General features: G+C 36.7%; 1 protein-coding gene across 16 annotated transcripts in view; it reads left to right on the forward strand.

The window, feature by feature from the left end:
* Positions 1 to 16,887, forward strand: part of wnk1b (WNK lysine deficient protein kinase 1b) — a 143,778-nt gene that overhangs the window by 117,238 nt on the left and 9,653 nt on the right. For 13 of the 16 annotated variants that reach the window (XM_059978020.1, XM_059978029.1, XM_059978025.1 and 10 more), the window contains 5 exons: positions 1,070 to 1,752; positions 3,502 to 3,704; positions 3,793 to 3,984; positions 15,462 to 15,503; positions 16,635 to 16,828. In XM_059978020.1, the coding sequence (XP_059834003.1) occupies positions 1,070 to 1,752; positions 3,502 to 3,704; positions 3,793 to 3,984; positions 15,462 to 15,503; positions 16,635 to 16,828 (1,314 nt within the window). Of the gene's footprint in view, positions 1 to 1,069; positions 1,753 to 3,501; positions 3,705 to 3,792; positions 3,985 to 7,356; positions 9,668 to 15,461; positions 15,504 to 16,634; positions 16,829 to 16,887 lie in introns of those variants that run through there. The other 3 variants (XM_059978026.1, XM_059978036.1, XR_009513676.1) reach the window with 2 other exon arrangements.

Consider the following 16,887-nt stretch of genomic DNA (forward strand, 5'->3'; position numbering starts at 1 on the left):
AGGCTTGTACACGCTGGAATTGAGGAGATTGAGAGGGGATCTGATTGAAACGTTTTAAGATAATTAAAGGATTTGATAGGATTGAGGCAGGAAATATGTTCCAGATGTTGGGAGAGTCCAGTACCAGAGGGCATGGATTGAGAATAAGAAGTCAGTTATTTAAAACAGAGTTGAGGAAGAGCTTCTTCTCCCAGAGAGTTGTGGAGGTGTGGAATGCATTGCCTCGGAAGACGGTGGAGGCCAATTCTCTGGATGCTTTCAAGAAGGAGCTGGATAGATATCTGATGGATAGGGGAATCAAGGGATATGGGGACAAGGCAGGGACTGGGTATTGATAGTGAATGATCAGCCATGATCTCAGAATGGCGGTGCAGACTCGAGGGGCCGAATGGTCTACTTCTGCACCTATTGTCTATTGTCTGTTGTCAATTATAACAGAGCTGAAATGATTGCCACTAGAAGACACAAGTTTAAGATGCTGGGGAGTAGGTACAGAGGAGATGTCGGATAAGTTTTTTACTCAGAGAATGGTGAGAGCGTGGAATGGGCTGCCGGCAACGGTGATGGAGGCTGATATGATAGGGTCTTTTAAGAGACTTTTGGATAGGTACATGGAGCTTAGAAAAATGGAAGGCTTAAAGGTAAGCCTAGTAATTTCTGAGGTAGGGACATGTTTGGCACAACTTTGTGGGCCGAAGGGCCTTTATTGTGCTATAGGTTTTCTATGTTTATTACAGTTTTGTAAAGTTGTCAAAATATTGTTCTGCTCTGTTGTGTATTTTATTCTGTTAGTAATCTGATTGATTACACATGATGAATTCTGCAGAAAATGGATTAAAGCTACCTTCACTTTGTTAAAAATAATTCCTCCCGCCTGCTAGCCTCGATCAATTTGTGTGGTACCATACTCCTATTTTGAGCATTATGCTAATTGGTAGTGTCAGTTGCTTTGAATAATTTTTAACTCAACCTAAAATCACTGTCTACTATTTTCAGTTATTTTGCACAGGAGCCAAATCCTAATGATTTTTTTGTTTAGAAAGCCACTAAGTAATTTATTTCATTATAGGTTTCTGTGGCAACAAATGATGACTTGTACCAGCAAACATATGATGAACAAAGAGGGTGCAAGCAGAAACATACTTCAGATGAATCTTCCTCTTCTGGGAGTCCCGAAAGTACACTTGTTAGACCACCTGTAAGTGGCAGCCATGAAGACGTTGTGGATGGTGCACCTATAATTGAAAGCAGAAATAATGAATCCCTACCATACCAAGATCAAGAACCAGCCCAGCAGGCAAAAATAGGACGGTTTCAGGTAACAACACGAAGAGACACCGTTGGCCGTTTTTCAGTGGCAAGGACACAAGATGAAGTTACACTTGAGGCTGGCAAGAGAAACCTTCCTTGTGTTCCTATGAGTACTTCTCCATTAATAGAACTTTCATCATTGCCAGTGGATCATGTTACAGATCAAATTTTACCACCTAGAGAATCAATCGAATCAGAACAATGTCTACATACAAATGGGCCTGTTTTTTCTGAGGTAGGACAGCCTCTTTCAAAGGAGCTGGGTCAAATGGCAGTTGATAGTGCAGGTAGTCCAGTCTCGCCTCAGTCATCAGAATCCAAAGGTACTGTTATCCTGCAGAACCTTACCAATTCCTTTAATTCTTCTTACTTGAGCAGTGATAATGATTCAGAAATTGAAGATGAAGATATGAGGAAAGAGCTGCATCGGCTGAGGGATAAGTAAGTACCTGGTTAACCTCTATATCTGCTTGTTTGATATTTACTTCATGGTGATGTAGGCTATCCATTTTGTATGCATGAAAAGTTGTACAGTACTAAGGTTGGTCTTGCAGTAGAAGTATGATATATTCTTTTATAGAATTTTACAATTTATACACATCTCTGGCCACAAAACTTAGCTGATCACCAAATTATCACCAAACACAGCCTTAGCAAATGTAAATATCACCTGTGAGCAAGCCCCTTTATTGATAACTCCAGATATCTGAAGCTACCATGCAGCAAACACTAGGAAATATGGGAGAGGATAAGTCACTCAGAACAAGCATTCCAAGGAGAGAGGGAAAAATACATTATTTAAGTCCATCACAAAATAGCATTTTGAAAAACTAAGACCAAATTGAGATATTAAGGTTCTGTGAATATTGTGCCTAATATTGGTTTTGTTATAACAGAATGCAAAAGATTTTCATGTATACATAATGCTCAAAATAGGAGTAGTAACAGCTGTTAATATTAAAAGTTATAATACAAATGGAAAAGTAGGACATATAAGTTCATAAAATGTACAAATTTACAATTTGCTTTCAGATTTTGTTTTTTACCCCCAAGGGATATGGAGCAAGTTTGATAAATATAGTTCAATGAAAATTGTATGAGTTGATTAAATTGTGGGGGGTGGGGGGTGGGGGAACTGAAGTGTTTCTGTTTCTCTACTGCACTTCATTATTAGTATTTGTAATCAGTAAAAAATCCTGGGAGATTTTAGGTTGAGGAAAAGAAAAATATATGGTATATTTTTAAGTTTAAGTAATATTGTCAAAATATCTTCTTTCAATTAGACCCTTCTCTCAAATTTATATTTCAAAAGGAAAAAGAGTGCCCATTTCTCCTTTGTTCATGGGTAGCTGTAGGAAGGACTTATCCTCTCCCATGTTTCCAAGTGATAACAGACAGACATACTTTATTGATCCCGGGGGAAATTGGGTTTCGTTACAGTTGCAGCAACCAAGAATAGTGTAGAAATATAGCAATATAAAACACCAAATAATTAAATAATAATAAGTAAATTATTCCAAGTGGAAATAAGGCCAGGACCATCCTCATCCTATTGGCTCAGGGTGTCTGACACTCCGAGGGAGGAGTTGTAAAGTTTGATGGCCACAAGCAGGAATGACTTCCTATGACGCTCAGTGTTGCATCTCAGTGAAGTGAGTCTCTGGCTGAACATACTCCTGTGCCTAACCAGTACATTATTGAGTGGATGGGAGACATTGTCCAAGATGGCATGCAACTTGGACAGCATCCTTTTTTCAGACACCACCATCAGAGTCCAGTTCCACCCCCACAACGTCACTGGCCTTATGAGTTTGTTGATTCTGTTGGTGTCTGCTACCCTCAGCCTGCTGCCCCAACACAACAGCAAACATGATAGCACAGGCCACTACAGACTCGTAGAACATCTTCAGCATTGTCCGGCAGATGTTAAAGGTCCTCAGGAGACTGCATGGTAAATTGCATATCTTCAGATTCCTGGAGTCATTCAATAAAGGGGCTTCTCACAAGTGGTTTTTGGCTTGCTGAAGCTGTTGTGACAATGTGCATGTTGCACTATCATTTTGTGGCCAGAGATGTGTGTAAACTGTAAAGTACTTTAAAAGAATATACCATATTTCAATCATTTTAGTGATGGGTATCACAGAACAACTTTCTGATAGAAGTACTCTGTTGTAAAACAATTTATTTCAGACATTTGAAAGAGATTCAAGAATTACAATCACGACAAAAGCAGGAGATTGAGGAACTTTATATAAAATTGGGTAAGGCGCCACCTGCTGTAATAATTCCACCTGCGGCACCCCTGTCTGGACGTCGCAGACGACCCACAAAAGGGAAAAGCAGCAAGTCCAGTCGGAGCAGCTCTCAAGGACAGAAAAGTCCCTTACTTTCAGGTAGGTAGTGACGGGCATCCAGTGAACCTTTTTTTTTTGTTGTATGGTGATACTTACTGCTGATGTCCTTGCTCTGTTCCATTTTCAGGGTCTTTAACTGTTCAGAGTACTTCAGCGTTGACAACACCACAGATGCTCTTGCCACCCCAAACTTCTCATGAATTTTCTGTTTCTGGACAAGGTCATTTGCTGAAACCCTCACCATCCAGTGAAAATTTGCACTCTGCTTTCACAAGTGAAGGGGTGATTTCTGGGCAAAGTGTCTCTTGTACTGGACAAGGTACGAATTTTGCTAACTAATTTTAAATTTTTAGGTGGCACATTCTAACAGTTTTGCAATTATTACATTAGTTCTAGGAGGTCACACATATGCAAGTTCAAATCATGCTGTCGTTATTCAAAGTGCACTCTTGGTTTGCCCTGATTTACTGAGAAATCCCTCATTCATCATCAGTGTAACAACAGTGAACTGATGGCAGTATAACGAACTGCTACCTAAACATTTATTGTTAACTCACTGCTGGTTAGGGAGAAGATAATGAAAGTATGTATAGAGGCTATCTTGGGGAGATTGGTGAATAAAATCATACGGGAGGAATTTAGGAATAAGAGTTATCACTTTGCTTGGATTATGCTATAGACCTGGCAAAAATCAATTGGAATTATAATTTTGTAAGCAAATCGCAGAAAGGCTTAAAAGCAAGTAGGGTTATAGTAGGGGGAACTTTAACTTTCCCAATACTGAATGGATTGCTTTAATGGAAGGAGTGTGGATGAGCAGAAATTTACTAAGTGCATCCAGATTCTTTCTGACACCCTACCAGAGAAGGGGCTGTACTTTTCATTACTTTGGAAAATGAAACCAGACAGGTGGTTCAAGATGGCTTTGAAAGGAATAAAGTTGGTTCTCAAGTTAAGATCCTCAATTGGGGGAAGACTGATTTTAGTGGCACAAGAGAAAATAGAATGGGTGCAGAAGCTTTCCTAAAAATAACCTTTCACAAGTGGAAGCCTCTTAAGAGCTGGCAAGAAGGGAGGGACAGCATGTTCTGGTGAGGGTTGAAGGAAAAGATTGCAAGATTAGGGATGAAAAGTTATTGATGGATTGATCAGGAATATGACTAATATACACAACTGCATTTGGGCAAATCCCCAGATCAATAGAGGGCAAATAGTGGTCATGAACTATCCTTGGAGTTTAAGATTAAGGGGAATCCCAAGTTATTCTGTTAATGAAGGAGCAAGAGGGTATCTATGGAAAGACTAGTTGCCTTTGAGACCCAAGGAATAACCCCTTTGTGGAGCCAGGTGTTATAGGCTGGGTTATAAATGAAAACTCATCTCTATTCAACAAGGAGAAAGACATGGAATATTGAGAGTTCTGGGAGGGATATGCTGATTGTCTGGGCCATGTTGGTACTAAGAAGGTGAAAATGATGTCTTGGAACACATAAGGGTGGATAAACCCAGGGCTGGGTGTGATTCATCCTAGAATACAATTGGGAATGAGAGAAGATTGCTGTGGTTCTGGCAGAGATACTGTACTTTAATTTTTTGCTAGCATTGAGGGTGATATGCTGACCAATAAATTTGTTATTTTGAGGAGGTAACCAAGGAGATTGAAAGTGTAGTGATACATGTTGACCATGTGTTCCTTAGTAAAGCATTTGGCAAAGTTCCGTATGAGACTTGAAGTAAGCCTGCTAATTGGATCCAAAATTAGCTTAATAATATGTGGCAGAGGGTGTTTTACCCTCTGAGTAAAGAATGAGTAAAGGATGTTTTACTGATACGAAGTCTCTGTTGAGGGATGCACCACAGCGATCAATGCTGGGACCTTTGTTATATCACAAATATAACAGTATTGATAAGTTTGTGGCCTAAGGTAGAAGGCGTCAATTTTAGAAAAAGTAGCTCATTTATTTTTCAACATAGTCCCCTCCTACATTTACACACTTAGTCTAGTGGTCGTGGAGCATAGGGATCTTGGACCTCCAGAAAGTGATTATGCAGGAAGTTTGAAGTTAATAACTCATCAGTTAATAACTCGGGTGATTGATAAGTTTGTGGCCTAATGTAGAAGGAGATGAGTTATTAACTTCAAACTTTCTGCATAATCACTCAGAGAGTTGAACTGCATGTGCATGTAACGAGAGCTGTATGACTCCTCTCCGACCCTAGGCCACGAACTTATCAATCACCCCTGCTGTGGACACTTTCTGGAGGTCCAAGATCCATATGCTCCACGACCGCTGGACTAAGTGTGTAAATGTAGGAGGGGACTATGTTAAAAAATCAGTGTGCTAGGTTTTCTAAAATTAACTCCTTCTACCTTAGGCCACAGACTTATCAATCACCCCTCGTAGTATTGTCTTAGAAGTGCATGTAGGAGTTATGAGAATTTTATAGGTGACACACAAGTTGATGGTGTTATGGAAGCTTGTGTACGACTTCGGCAGAATATAGATCAGTTGGGCAGAGTGTTGGGAGATGGCGTTTAATTGTGAGAAATGAAAGGTGATGAATTTTGGGAAGAATGTAAAATAATTGGTGGGGAACTAAGGAAATGTTGATGAGCAAAGCGACTTTGGAGTCAATATCTATAGTTCCTTGAACAACACGGATTGATGGGATGATGATGAAGGCGTATGTCATGCTCCACAGATCGGGACACAGAATATAAGAGCTGGGAACATCATTAAGCTGCACTCTGATTCTAGTGCGCAATTTTGGTCACAACACTCTAGGAAAGATGTGAATGTACGTACTTGGATTGGAACACTTTAGTATGGGGATAGCTTGGATAGCCTGGACTTGTTTATCCTGCAGTGAAGGAGGCTGAGGGGCGACTTGTCAAAATATGTTTGTAAGTGACATACTTGGGGTTAATTTTTTTCCATAGCAATGTGTCAAAAGCAAAGGAGCTTAGATTTAAGATGAGGATGGAGTTTTAAAGGGGATCTATGGGTGGATGAGGCGATGGGGAAGATAATTTTATACGGATTTGTTCATGTCTGGAATGCTCTGCCAGAGGTCATGGTGGAATCAAATACAATTACTACGTTTATGATTCTTTAACAAAGGTACATAAAAATAAAAGGCAGAGGATTTGATAGTCCTAATGAGGGCAAGTGGAATCAGTGGTGATGAGCAAAATTTATGTCATGGGCATGAGTTGATAGGCCTGTTTTTATGCTTACAATTCTAACTCTGGTTCTATAACTAAGTCTGAGAGGGAGTTGTATGAGTGCGTAAGAGTTCTATTCTGATGAGGCTTCCTTTACTTTTGAGTCTTAGCAATGCACTTATTCCTCCTTGGATTTAAAAAAATCATCAATCACTTTCATCACCCCTTTGGGAATGTATGGAATGCATTCTAGATAGATTATGGGCAAAGTGAATTCAAACTTAGTAAGTGTTATGTTATGATTTTATGACACAAAGTATGCTAAATAATTGTTACACTGGAAAGCCAGAATGTAAGATCTTCAATACTGTTTTATGGTAACTTGGAAGTTTCTAGTTAAAATGTGAGTTGAAGTAGGATATCATGAATTTGGCATATTGGGAATCAGTCATCAAGTGACCATGACAGAGGGCAAGTAAATTTTAGTGAAATACAGATCAATTTTCTCTTTTGACCTTTTTACAGAATGACATTTGCAAAATGTGAAGGATGTTCATAATTGGCATATAGTTTCAGGGATGGAAGACTAGTGCAAAGGAGGAAGAAAATTGGATTTTGAACCTGTACAGGAGGAAACATCTTGCTGAGCATGAAGAAGCAAGGAATTCTGTGACACTGTGTTGCAAAAAGTGCCCAACTTTTGAATTTGATATTTCAGTCATTTGGGCCCATAAGGGAATTAGAATACATTTTCACATTGCAGAAAGTAGAATTACTCTCCAAGCAGAGAAATGAAAAGAGGACTGATGTGCTGAGTCATCTATCACAGACTGTGCTGATGAATCAAGCAAATGGAGGTGTCCAAAATTCTATAAGTCTTATTACTTTGGTAGTAATTGGGGTGCAGGGTGGGGTTCAGACTGTAGGTAGCAAGGTAAGTCACAAATTTAAGATCATATCTGGACTAGTAGAATATTATTTCTTTTACATTGTGGTATAAAATGGCCATGGAACCAAGTTTATTAATGACTTTCAAAATGGTGTTTTATATATATATTTGAAGAAATTTGCAGAGCTATTTGCAAAGATAGGTAGAACAGGACTAATCGCATAGCTCTTTCAAAGACCTGGCATATACATAGGAATAACTGGCTTCTTTCTATGCTCTAAGATTTTACCATTCTAATACTGATTCTAAATAATGCAATTGCTAGAAGATACTAATCAAAACAAAATAACCTAGCAGCTGAACTTGTTAATGTCAGCAGTATAGAAGAATTAAGACATTGCACAGCTCATTACAAATCCTAAAGCTTTCAGCAATAGAATGGCAGAATTTTATGATCTGAATCCCAATTTTAATGACTTGAGAGTCAAAGTGCTATTATCTACAGTAGCTGTGTAATAGTACATGATTTAACTCCATCAGAACATCTGGTGTTAGAATTATTTATGGCGAAATGCTGCTTTTCCTTCATCTGAAATTTCAAAGGTGAATAGCCAGAGTATTTATTACGCATTAAATTGAGAATGAGACTTAGAGGCCTTGGCTTTCATTTTTGTTTGTTGATCTTAATCTCAAGTGAATTATTATCACTGCGCTCTATATCAGTAAGAAAATTAACACAGATGTAAAAATTGGTAATAAAAGAAGTGTATTGATAACACACCATTTTTATTATAATGGAGGAATGAATGATGGAAGTTCTATATTTAACAAACTAGCTCTTTTTATTTGTGTCGTATTTGTTGGCTGACTTTCTAGTTGTAATTAAATTATACAATGTTCTCATCCTCCTGTAGCTTTAGAGCACAACTTTTATACGGCAGAGAGTATTTAAAATAATTTTCCAGTAGATAGTTTTGGCGGAGATTACATTTTTCTACCTTGAGTTACTTCAAAAAATGAAGAGCTGTAACAAAATTGGGCCTTTTGCTGACAAAGTTGGAAATGCTTGTTGGTCCTCTGGTACATAATTAAATATATTACTAAGATAAAAATAAACATAAAATAATTACTTTTGCTTCACTATATGTACATTTAGTTTTCCTTTGAATTTGTTCATCTGAAATCAGTATAAACTTTAGATATAGTGCTTATTGCATCTGTCCCAAAAATAAGAATGGGGCACAATAAATCAGCTCCCTTTAAAATGAACTGTTCAGGCTAAAGTAATTGATGCTGGTGCCCTCAAGCAGGTACTGAACGCATTTTAGATAAATTGTTCAACATTCAAAAACAGCAGTCTGAAAGTCTATACATGTATAATCTTAAATCTATAACATCTGCATACAAAACTTGTCATGAATTGGGCGAGGAGATGGAATAGTGGGAGGTTGCCAATTTTCAATTCCTGTTTTTATGAATTGGTTTTGTGCTGTGAAGTTCAACAGAACTATTTTGACTAATATTTTGGTTCAGTTAGAACTGCAGTCTTTACAAGTGTTCCACTATTTCAGTATGTATATAAATGGATGTACAACTTTGTATCTAAGATGGAGCAAGATTGACAGCTAACTTTCCCTTTACTCCAAAGAAATGCTGTTTTATACATTGCCAGGAAGTGTTATTTCTATTTTTGGATCAAAAATTAATGTATTTTGGCATACTCTTAATTTCTTTGAGTTCTGAGATTCAATTCTGTCTCCATGTATTTGATTTCTACAGCAGGATTTTATTTCAATATTTCCTCTTTACGCAGGCCAGATGTGTGACAAGTGGAGCTCAGTCAATGCCACTCAAATGTTAGTTAAAAACTGGTGGTTGTATGTTACCAACTAAATTAGTTTCATTCGCAGTCTTGCCCTCCACAGGTGATCCCTTCACATGACAGGGGTATGTGTTCCTAGAAAATAGTCATAATGTTATTTTCTATTGTGTAAAGCTTGTTTATCTGTACATGTTTCATGAAATGAGAGTGGGGGGGGGGAATAATTATTCCACAAATTCTGTGAGAATGAATATTATTCCTTGTTGTACTTTTTTTTGGGAGCAGAGATTTGTAAAAGCAAATTTCCTAAATAGTTATAACACATGGGTCATCTGTATTGTATTTTCAATGACGATTATTTATAACAATGAAGATTGAAATAATTGCCCACAGGTCTTGTGAATGATTGACCAATGCAGTTTTTCTATTCAAAGCTGGTCTTAGTATTTCATCATTTTACATATTTAAAATTCTTGTAGTTTATGTAATCTGAACTGCCATTGTATGTTGTAGGTATTTTTCTGAAGGTAAGCACTAGATGGTAACTTTTGGGCAGCTGCTTGTACACATTTCAGGCAATGGCAGAAACTTGGAAACATTTAGATACAAATAATGAATATTATGTGCAAGTAAGACTCTTGAAGATGATTAATATCTAACATGTATGAGGAAGTTGTGCTATCCAGTTTAAAAACATTTGAAAAATTTATTTTCTTTAGCTTGTGAGCACCCAGTTTAAGCTAAGCCTTTGACTAACCATTATATGGTGAAAATAGTTGTTGGGAAAGAACCAAATTAAACCACATTTTCTTGTTTTAATAATAAGGAACTGAAGCACGAATGATGCATGTTATTGGAGATGATAAATTCCTGTAATTAGAAATGCAATTTCCTTGAGCGTGGGGGTGGGGTGGGGTGCAAAATTACATGTGTAATTATCTGAGCAGCTCTCTAGGTGGCCTGGGTCTGACTACAAAGTAGAATTTAAAAGCTTTAGAATGAAAAAGATTGTGTTTTCAATGTGACATACTCCCTCAATGCTTTTAAAACTAATATGCTGATTATAGTTGTCTGTTTTCCTCCTTTTCTGTTACTCTGTCACAGGCTCAGCAGCGTTTCACTGTGCATCAGAACAAGTAACATTTAAACTTGGCGGCAGAAGGACAAGGTTTCTGAGTACGCCCTGTCTGGCTCTTTGTGTGTAACAATTTTATTCTTTCTCATCTGCCTTTTCTTTCTCTTTCCCGTACATGAAGCTTTGCTGCTGTCAATGCCTACTCTGTTCACTATGCTTTCTGAATTTTAGTCACCTATTCGAAGTTTTCTCATAGGGCAGCGTAATAAATTAAAAACCAAAATTATTGTGAATTAACTAATTTCTGGAAATGAATTGGAAAAAGAAGCAAATTATATGAGTCATCCTGACATAAATGGTTGCCAACAACTAGTCACGATTGTGTGTGTGCATTTGTGTGCCATTAAACAGACACAAGCTCATTTAAGAATATAAGATTTTAAATCTAAACAGTATATTTTTGCCTATTTAGAGGATTCAGTAGAATTGTAAGGACTGCAGCAAGTTTTATTTTATAGTATATTTATACCCATTTGAGAAGTACAACTTTGGTTTTGAATTAATTGTGCAAAATCGACTTGGCACAAAAATGAAGAAATTCTTGCCTTGTGACCGAAGCCCCAATATAATTTTCTTTTGTTCAGATCTGTTTTCCACCCTCTGCTCCCATACACCTAACACCCAATTCCATTCCATTCTTTGTCACTACCTTCTCACTGCTCTCTCCAAGCCCACCTGATATTTAATTTTGCATATACTGCTATACCAAGGCAGTATGTCCCTCGGTGCAACTGCTGTGTTCTGCCACATTCTATCCACAACTAGCAGCCATGTAGTTACTATTTACTGTGCCTTCCCAAGCACCTGTGTATCTCTAGCTTTCAGTTTGTTTCTTGGCAGTGTATTAACCGTTGACTGCTGAGTTGTACAACGGAAGCATAGCTTTCATTATGGCTGCCTGTGACTGGATATTCAGTCTACTGGCACAATGCCATTTTCACAGTCCTAGGTTAGATAGACAATAAAAAGTATTGTTGGGATCTCCAGCTATGAAGATAAACAATCAGAATGCAGATTTAAAACACCTTATTTGAGAATGTATATTTTGTTGGAAATATATTCTGTTCCCTTTTCATAATAATGCTTTTTTCATAAAAATAATCATTAAGTATCCAAAATTGCCTTTTTTTGGTGGAATAGTAATTTGAATATCCATCATAACTTTTTGAATATTCTGTCCAAAGTTTAAAGGTACTTTACTATGGAGTGCTATATATTACTTCTATTCACCCAAAAAATTATAGCATATTGAATGCTGGGAGTACTTTAGCTGAAACAAATTCTTTGACCATTTTCAAGTCCCTGTGTGGTCTTTTAAATAGGATATAATTTATGTAGTTTGTCTTAAGGTTGAATTTTAATCACACACCATCTACTTGTTACAATTATTAAAACACCTTTGGCGATTAGGGTTTATCAACAACACCAACTCATTACATTGACATTAACACTAGGGAAACTCAGACTTCTTGTTTAAAATAAAACTGAAAACGTTCATTCATTGGGGGTGGTGAGGGAAATATTTCCATTTGAAGCCTGTGATCTTAATGTGTGTGTATGTATGTATGTGTATATATATAAAAGAACACTTCTCCCTACCATTATAAACTTTTAAGTAAGCCTACATAGTTGTAGTTTTCACGTTCCCTTATAGGGTCTGAATCTTTCTGTGACAGTAGTAGGTAACCTTTCAGCATTGATAGGTCACTGTTCCAATTCCTGTCCTGAAACTTTTAATAGGAAAGGCTAGCAATGTTTTAAAATTTCCATGCATTGCATGCATGGCAACATTTATTTCAATATTTTTTCTGATCATTTTGCTTTTTTTTTTGCTGTTGGTGACTCAAAACATGGCTGCATCAGTAGAAAAAGCCCCCTTGTCCTTTATTCATGCCAGGTTTTCTGTTTTAAAATTAACAAAATCTGAATTTACTAATTAAAATATGCATTTTTATTCTAATTCCAATGCAATCTTTTAATGTGTTTATAATAAACATATGTGTTTGGGCATTCCATCTGCCAGTGGTCAATTTGCTTAAAAATATTTTAGTTCTGATACTAGATACTTTATGCCATGGTTCTGATTTCAGAAACAGTGGTGTAAAACTATGAATATTTTCCTTTCTCTCATCTCACAGTTATTTAAATATGGAATAGCTTACCTGTAATAAAATATCATGATACCTATAATTATTCAATAATAAAGCTTGTGTCCTTTTACATGTGGTTTCGCCAAACCTTTTGTCAGAAGAACTCTCACTAGTTTTGAATTTGGTCTATTCTCCCTGCCTCTATCACACTATACTGTGTTCTGCTGCAATATCAAGCTAAATTTTCAAGTGGTTTGATACATTTTTGTACTGCTCAATTAATGAAAAGACAAGGAAGAGGATAGGCTTTATATAAAAAAAATCCAGCAATTTTCCATGGAACACATTTGGAATGAGCCCATAGCTGGTCATAGTTCTGAAAGGCTTTGCTTCGGCTTTCCATCTTCTCTACTTAATCTTTACATTTGTTCATGTTTATGATTGGGTTTACTCAAATTTTGCATGGCCACTGTGTATAAGTTATGTATATATTGCAGCAGTGAAACAGGCTGGTGGTGAGAGAGATAGGGATGGCAGGGTGGGTGGGTTGGTGGGGAGAAGAGATGGAGATTAAATTGCAATAGTTTTGAGTTCTCTGGCTAATCTGAAAGGCAGATTTAGATGTTTTTAATGCAAATTCTTCAGCAAAGCCCTATGGAATCATTTGCATCATCTTAATTCATTGCTCAAGATGCAATAATTGATACTTGGAACTGAAATTATGCTGTGCCATTTGTTTCAGTATAAGCTAATTAAGTTAATATTTTTACATAATTAAAAATGGATAACATGTACATTAGATGAGAATTGACTTTACTACATGACTTGGTGTGTGGTGGAATGCTCTAGTCATTTTCCTGATTTGCCAAAACACTTTGAATCCCACAGGCTGGTATGGATGCAGGTCCAGTGGACTTTTATCTCTGCTAATCCTAGTGCATGTCAGTTTAAATGTTCAAGAAAAGCAGCATGGCTTCCTACGAGTTTACATCTCATGGAAGTTGTTTGATTACAGCTTTCTGACTGTCTTGGTCTCAATTTTCTGACCTTTTCCACTATCTAGCAGCTCTGTGTAAGTAACTTCATATTACAAACAAGCATTCTGGTTATTGAAGCTTAAAGAGGGAATACTAACCTAGATTTTAAATGTTTGTAAATGGTGCATAGAAGACAATCTTTACCTTTTTCCTTAAAATATATGGAAACAGGCAAATTTATTTTACAACACTGCAGATTTTTTTTGATTCATCCTTTTATTGATTATTCTCAAATTCCATTGATAAGAAATTCAAAATATACAGTATATCTTAAATTTTACTTAGCTGAAGTGTTGTTTGGCACAGCAAACGATTGTTTCCATCCTGATTTACTAAAATGGTAAGCTGTGAATTGAGTCTTAGTTGTAGAAAGATACAGTAGGTCCACATGAACCATCACCCACTGATTTGGATTTATCCTACATTAATCCCACTTATTTTCTTATATACTTGCTACATTCTTATCTGCTCTGCTTGGATTACACTACTCACCTACACACTAATGGCAATTTACAATGGCCAATTAATCCACCAGTCCACACATCTTTGGGTTATGTGAGAGAACAAGTATATCCAGAGGAAGCTCATACTGCAGAGGAAGGATGTGCAAAATCCATGCAGACAGCACCTAAGATCAGAATTGAAAGTGGATCTTTGGCACTGAGGCAGAAGCTCTACAGCTGCACTTCTGTGCTCCCCAATTTTTTTTTAAGCTAAAACAAAAATAAATTTTACATTAACTATAGAAATGTTCTTTTAGAATCTGCTATGAAGATAGCCCAGTTACTAAACTACTCTTGTTATCCATCCTGAAAACAATCTTGATCATTCAAAACCCTTAATCCTCTTGGTTCTCTGTCTTGGCCCCACCACAGTTAGTTGTGAATAGAGAACTGGGTGAGTTGGACTTGATAATTTAGCAAGATCACTCCTTTAAACAGCAATATCAGTTTCCGAAATGCAGTATTATTCTGAATACAGATTCTGATTCTGGCTGATGTTAAAATTGCTTAACCTGAATTATATGTAGCACATCAAGGCAAAACGAGGCCCTATTAAAGGTTTACATGCGTTTGATTATCCATCTGAATAAATTCCATCTTAACCACGTCACGAGGCCAGTTTGTCTATTATTTACCAGTTTGCTGGTTTATTACAACACTGAAGCAGTGATCGAGAGGTTAAAGAAAGGCTCTTCTGATATATACATCTCGGCCATTGTGTGGTGCTGCAAAGCAGTTGTGCTGTATAAAGTGCAGATAATAGAATAACTATAAATAGGAAAACAATGTATAACTTAAATGTTTTGAAAACCTGGAAGATGGAGGCAAAGGTGGTTTTATAGTTGAATAATATATTTGGCTTTGTCTACTGCTCTAAATTTGTAATTACCTAGTAGTGAAAGATTGCATGCCTGATTAAAATTTTATAACAGGTTCAAAGAAGTTTACTTCATTTGTACTAAAAATTACTGTTTAATGAGACCGCCACTTCCTGGATTTTGCACAAATGCGCTAAATGATGACCATTTGCTTCCTCTTTGGTTTTACTACGACAGAATCCCATATGAGGTCACACTAATCAATTCAACTGATATTGATGTACTTTTCCCATTTTGTATGTTTCTCTTCTCCAAGCACTTTTCTTTGTTCTTTAGGGAAGATGGTGAAAAAAGTCTGCCCATGCAACCAACTGTGTAGTAATTATCCTTTTCTCATGTTTTACTTGCAAAGCATGTGACAATTTTGTATCATAATCCTTACATCTGACTTTAGCAGTTCAGCCTATATGACTTACTTTTTTAAACATTTCTACAGTCTACTTAAGTGTACTGGGGGGTGGTATGAATCATATTTGTGTACTTTTATACAATGAAGTTTTTTTTTGGTTGGCCTCATGGTTGCATTGACCAAAACACGTTTACTTTAAAATTTATTATAGACCTATTTCTATGGACTAGTAAATTATTAAAATTGAATGGAATTACAATTCTCCCAAACCATTTATATGAAAAGGATCCTTCATAATAGACCAGAGTTTAAATAGTACGTATGAAAACCAGCAATGTTTATCCCCACCTGTCAACCCAAAAGCATTCATCCATTGCTAACATTGAATGTAACTGACCAATTATCAGAGATGATAGAACTTGTGATGCTGAAGTCAAGTGTAAAGGCAGCTTTGGTCTTGCATGTGCTAATGACTGGTTAAATTTTGAATGTGGATGGGTTTAGTGCTTTGTTGTCTGAATGCATTGCATGTTCAGATGCGACTTGGCTTTAACACATCTTTGAGCCACCTGTTAATTGTAAGGGAACATTGCATGAAGATTTTATTAAATGGCTTAACTAATAAAACTAATGGTGCAATTATTCCATAACACAAACATGGGTCATACCATCTGTTTGAAGTGCAATGCATGATATAAATGTAAGAATTACTGGCAAACTAGAGCTTTGTTCAGGGTCCCTTTGCACAACAGTCTCAATCCTTTGATGAATGACCTTCAGATGATATTAATAAAACTTGTTGAGTCCTTTCAGTTGATATAATTCAGCAAAAACACATAAATTGCATTGTTTTATGAAGAGAAGACCAGAATTACTTAAAAGCCCATTAACCTTTGTTAAGTAATGACAAGAAAATAAGGATTCATCTTTATTATATATCACAAAAATGATCATTTTTAATTTTTTTTGGGTATCGTTAGCAAGTATTAGTTGTCATGAAACAAACTTATCTTCAAGTATCAACATAACAGTAGGTTACTTTGATCTGAGAAACTCAGATCATATTTGTAATGAATTTGATCATCTTTGTATTTTCCCAGGGACAACTAGCACAAATGCAGTAAGTGGGGTTGGGCAAATGGCCCAGCAACAACCAGCAATGACGACTAGAAAAGGCACCTTCACAGATGATTTGCATAAACTGGTAGACAATTGGGCTCGAGATGCTATGAACCTTTCACAGAACAAACGTGGCATCAAGCAGCAGGGTCAACCAGGCCATCATTACTCTGAAGTAAGTAAGAGTTTGCTGTGCTGCTGTGACTGCCATTCAGGGTTACATGCTTACTAATA

Source organism: Hypanus sabinus, chromosome 8, assembly GCF_030144855.1.
Source record: "Hypanus sabinus isolate sHypSab1 chromosome 8, sHypSab1.hap1, whole genome shotgun sequence".
Taxonomy (NCBI): Eukaryota; Metazoa; Chordata; class Chondrichthyes; order Myliobatiformes; family Dasyatidae; genus Hypanus; species Hypanus sabinus.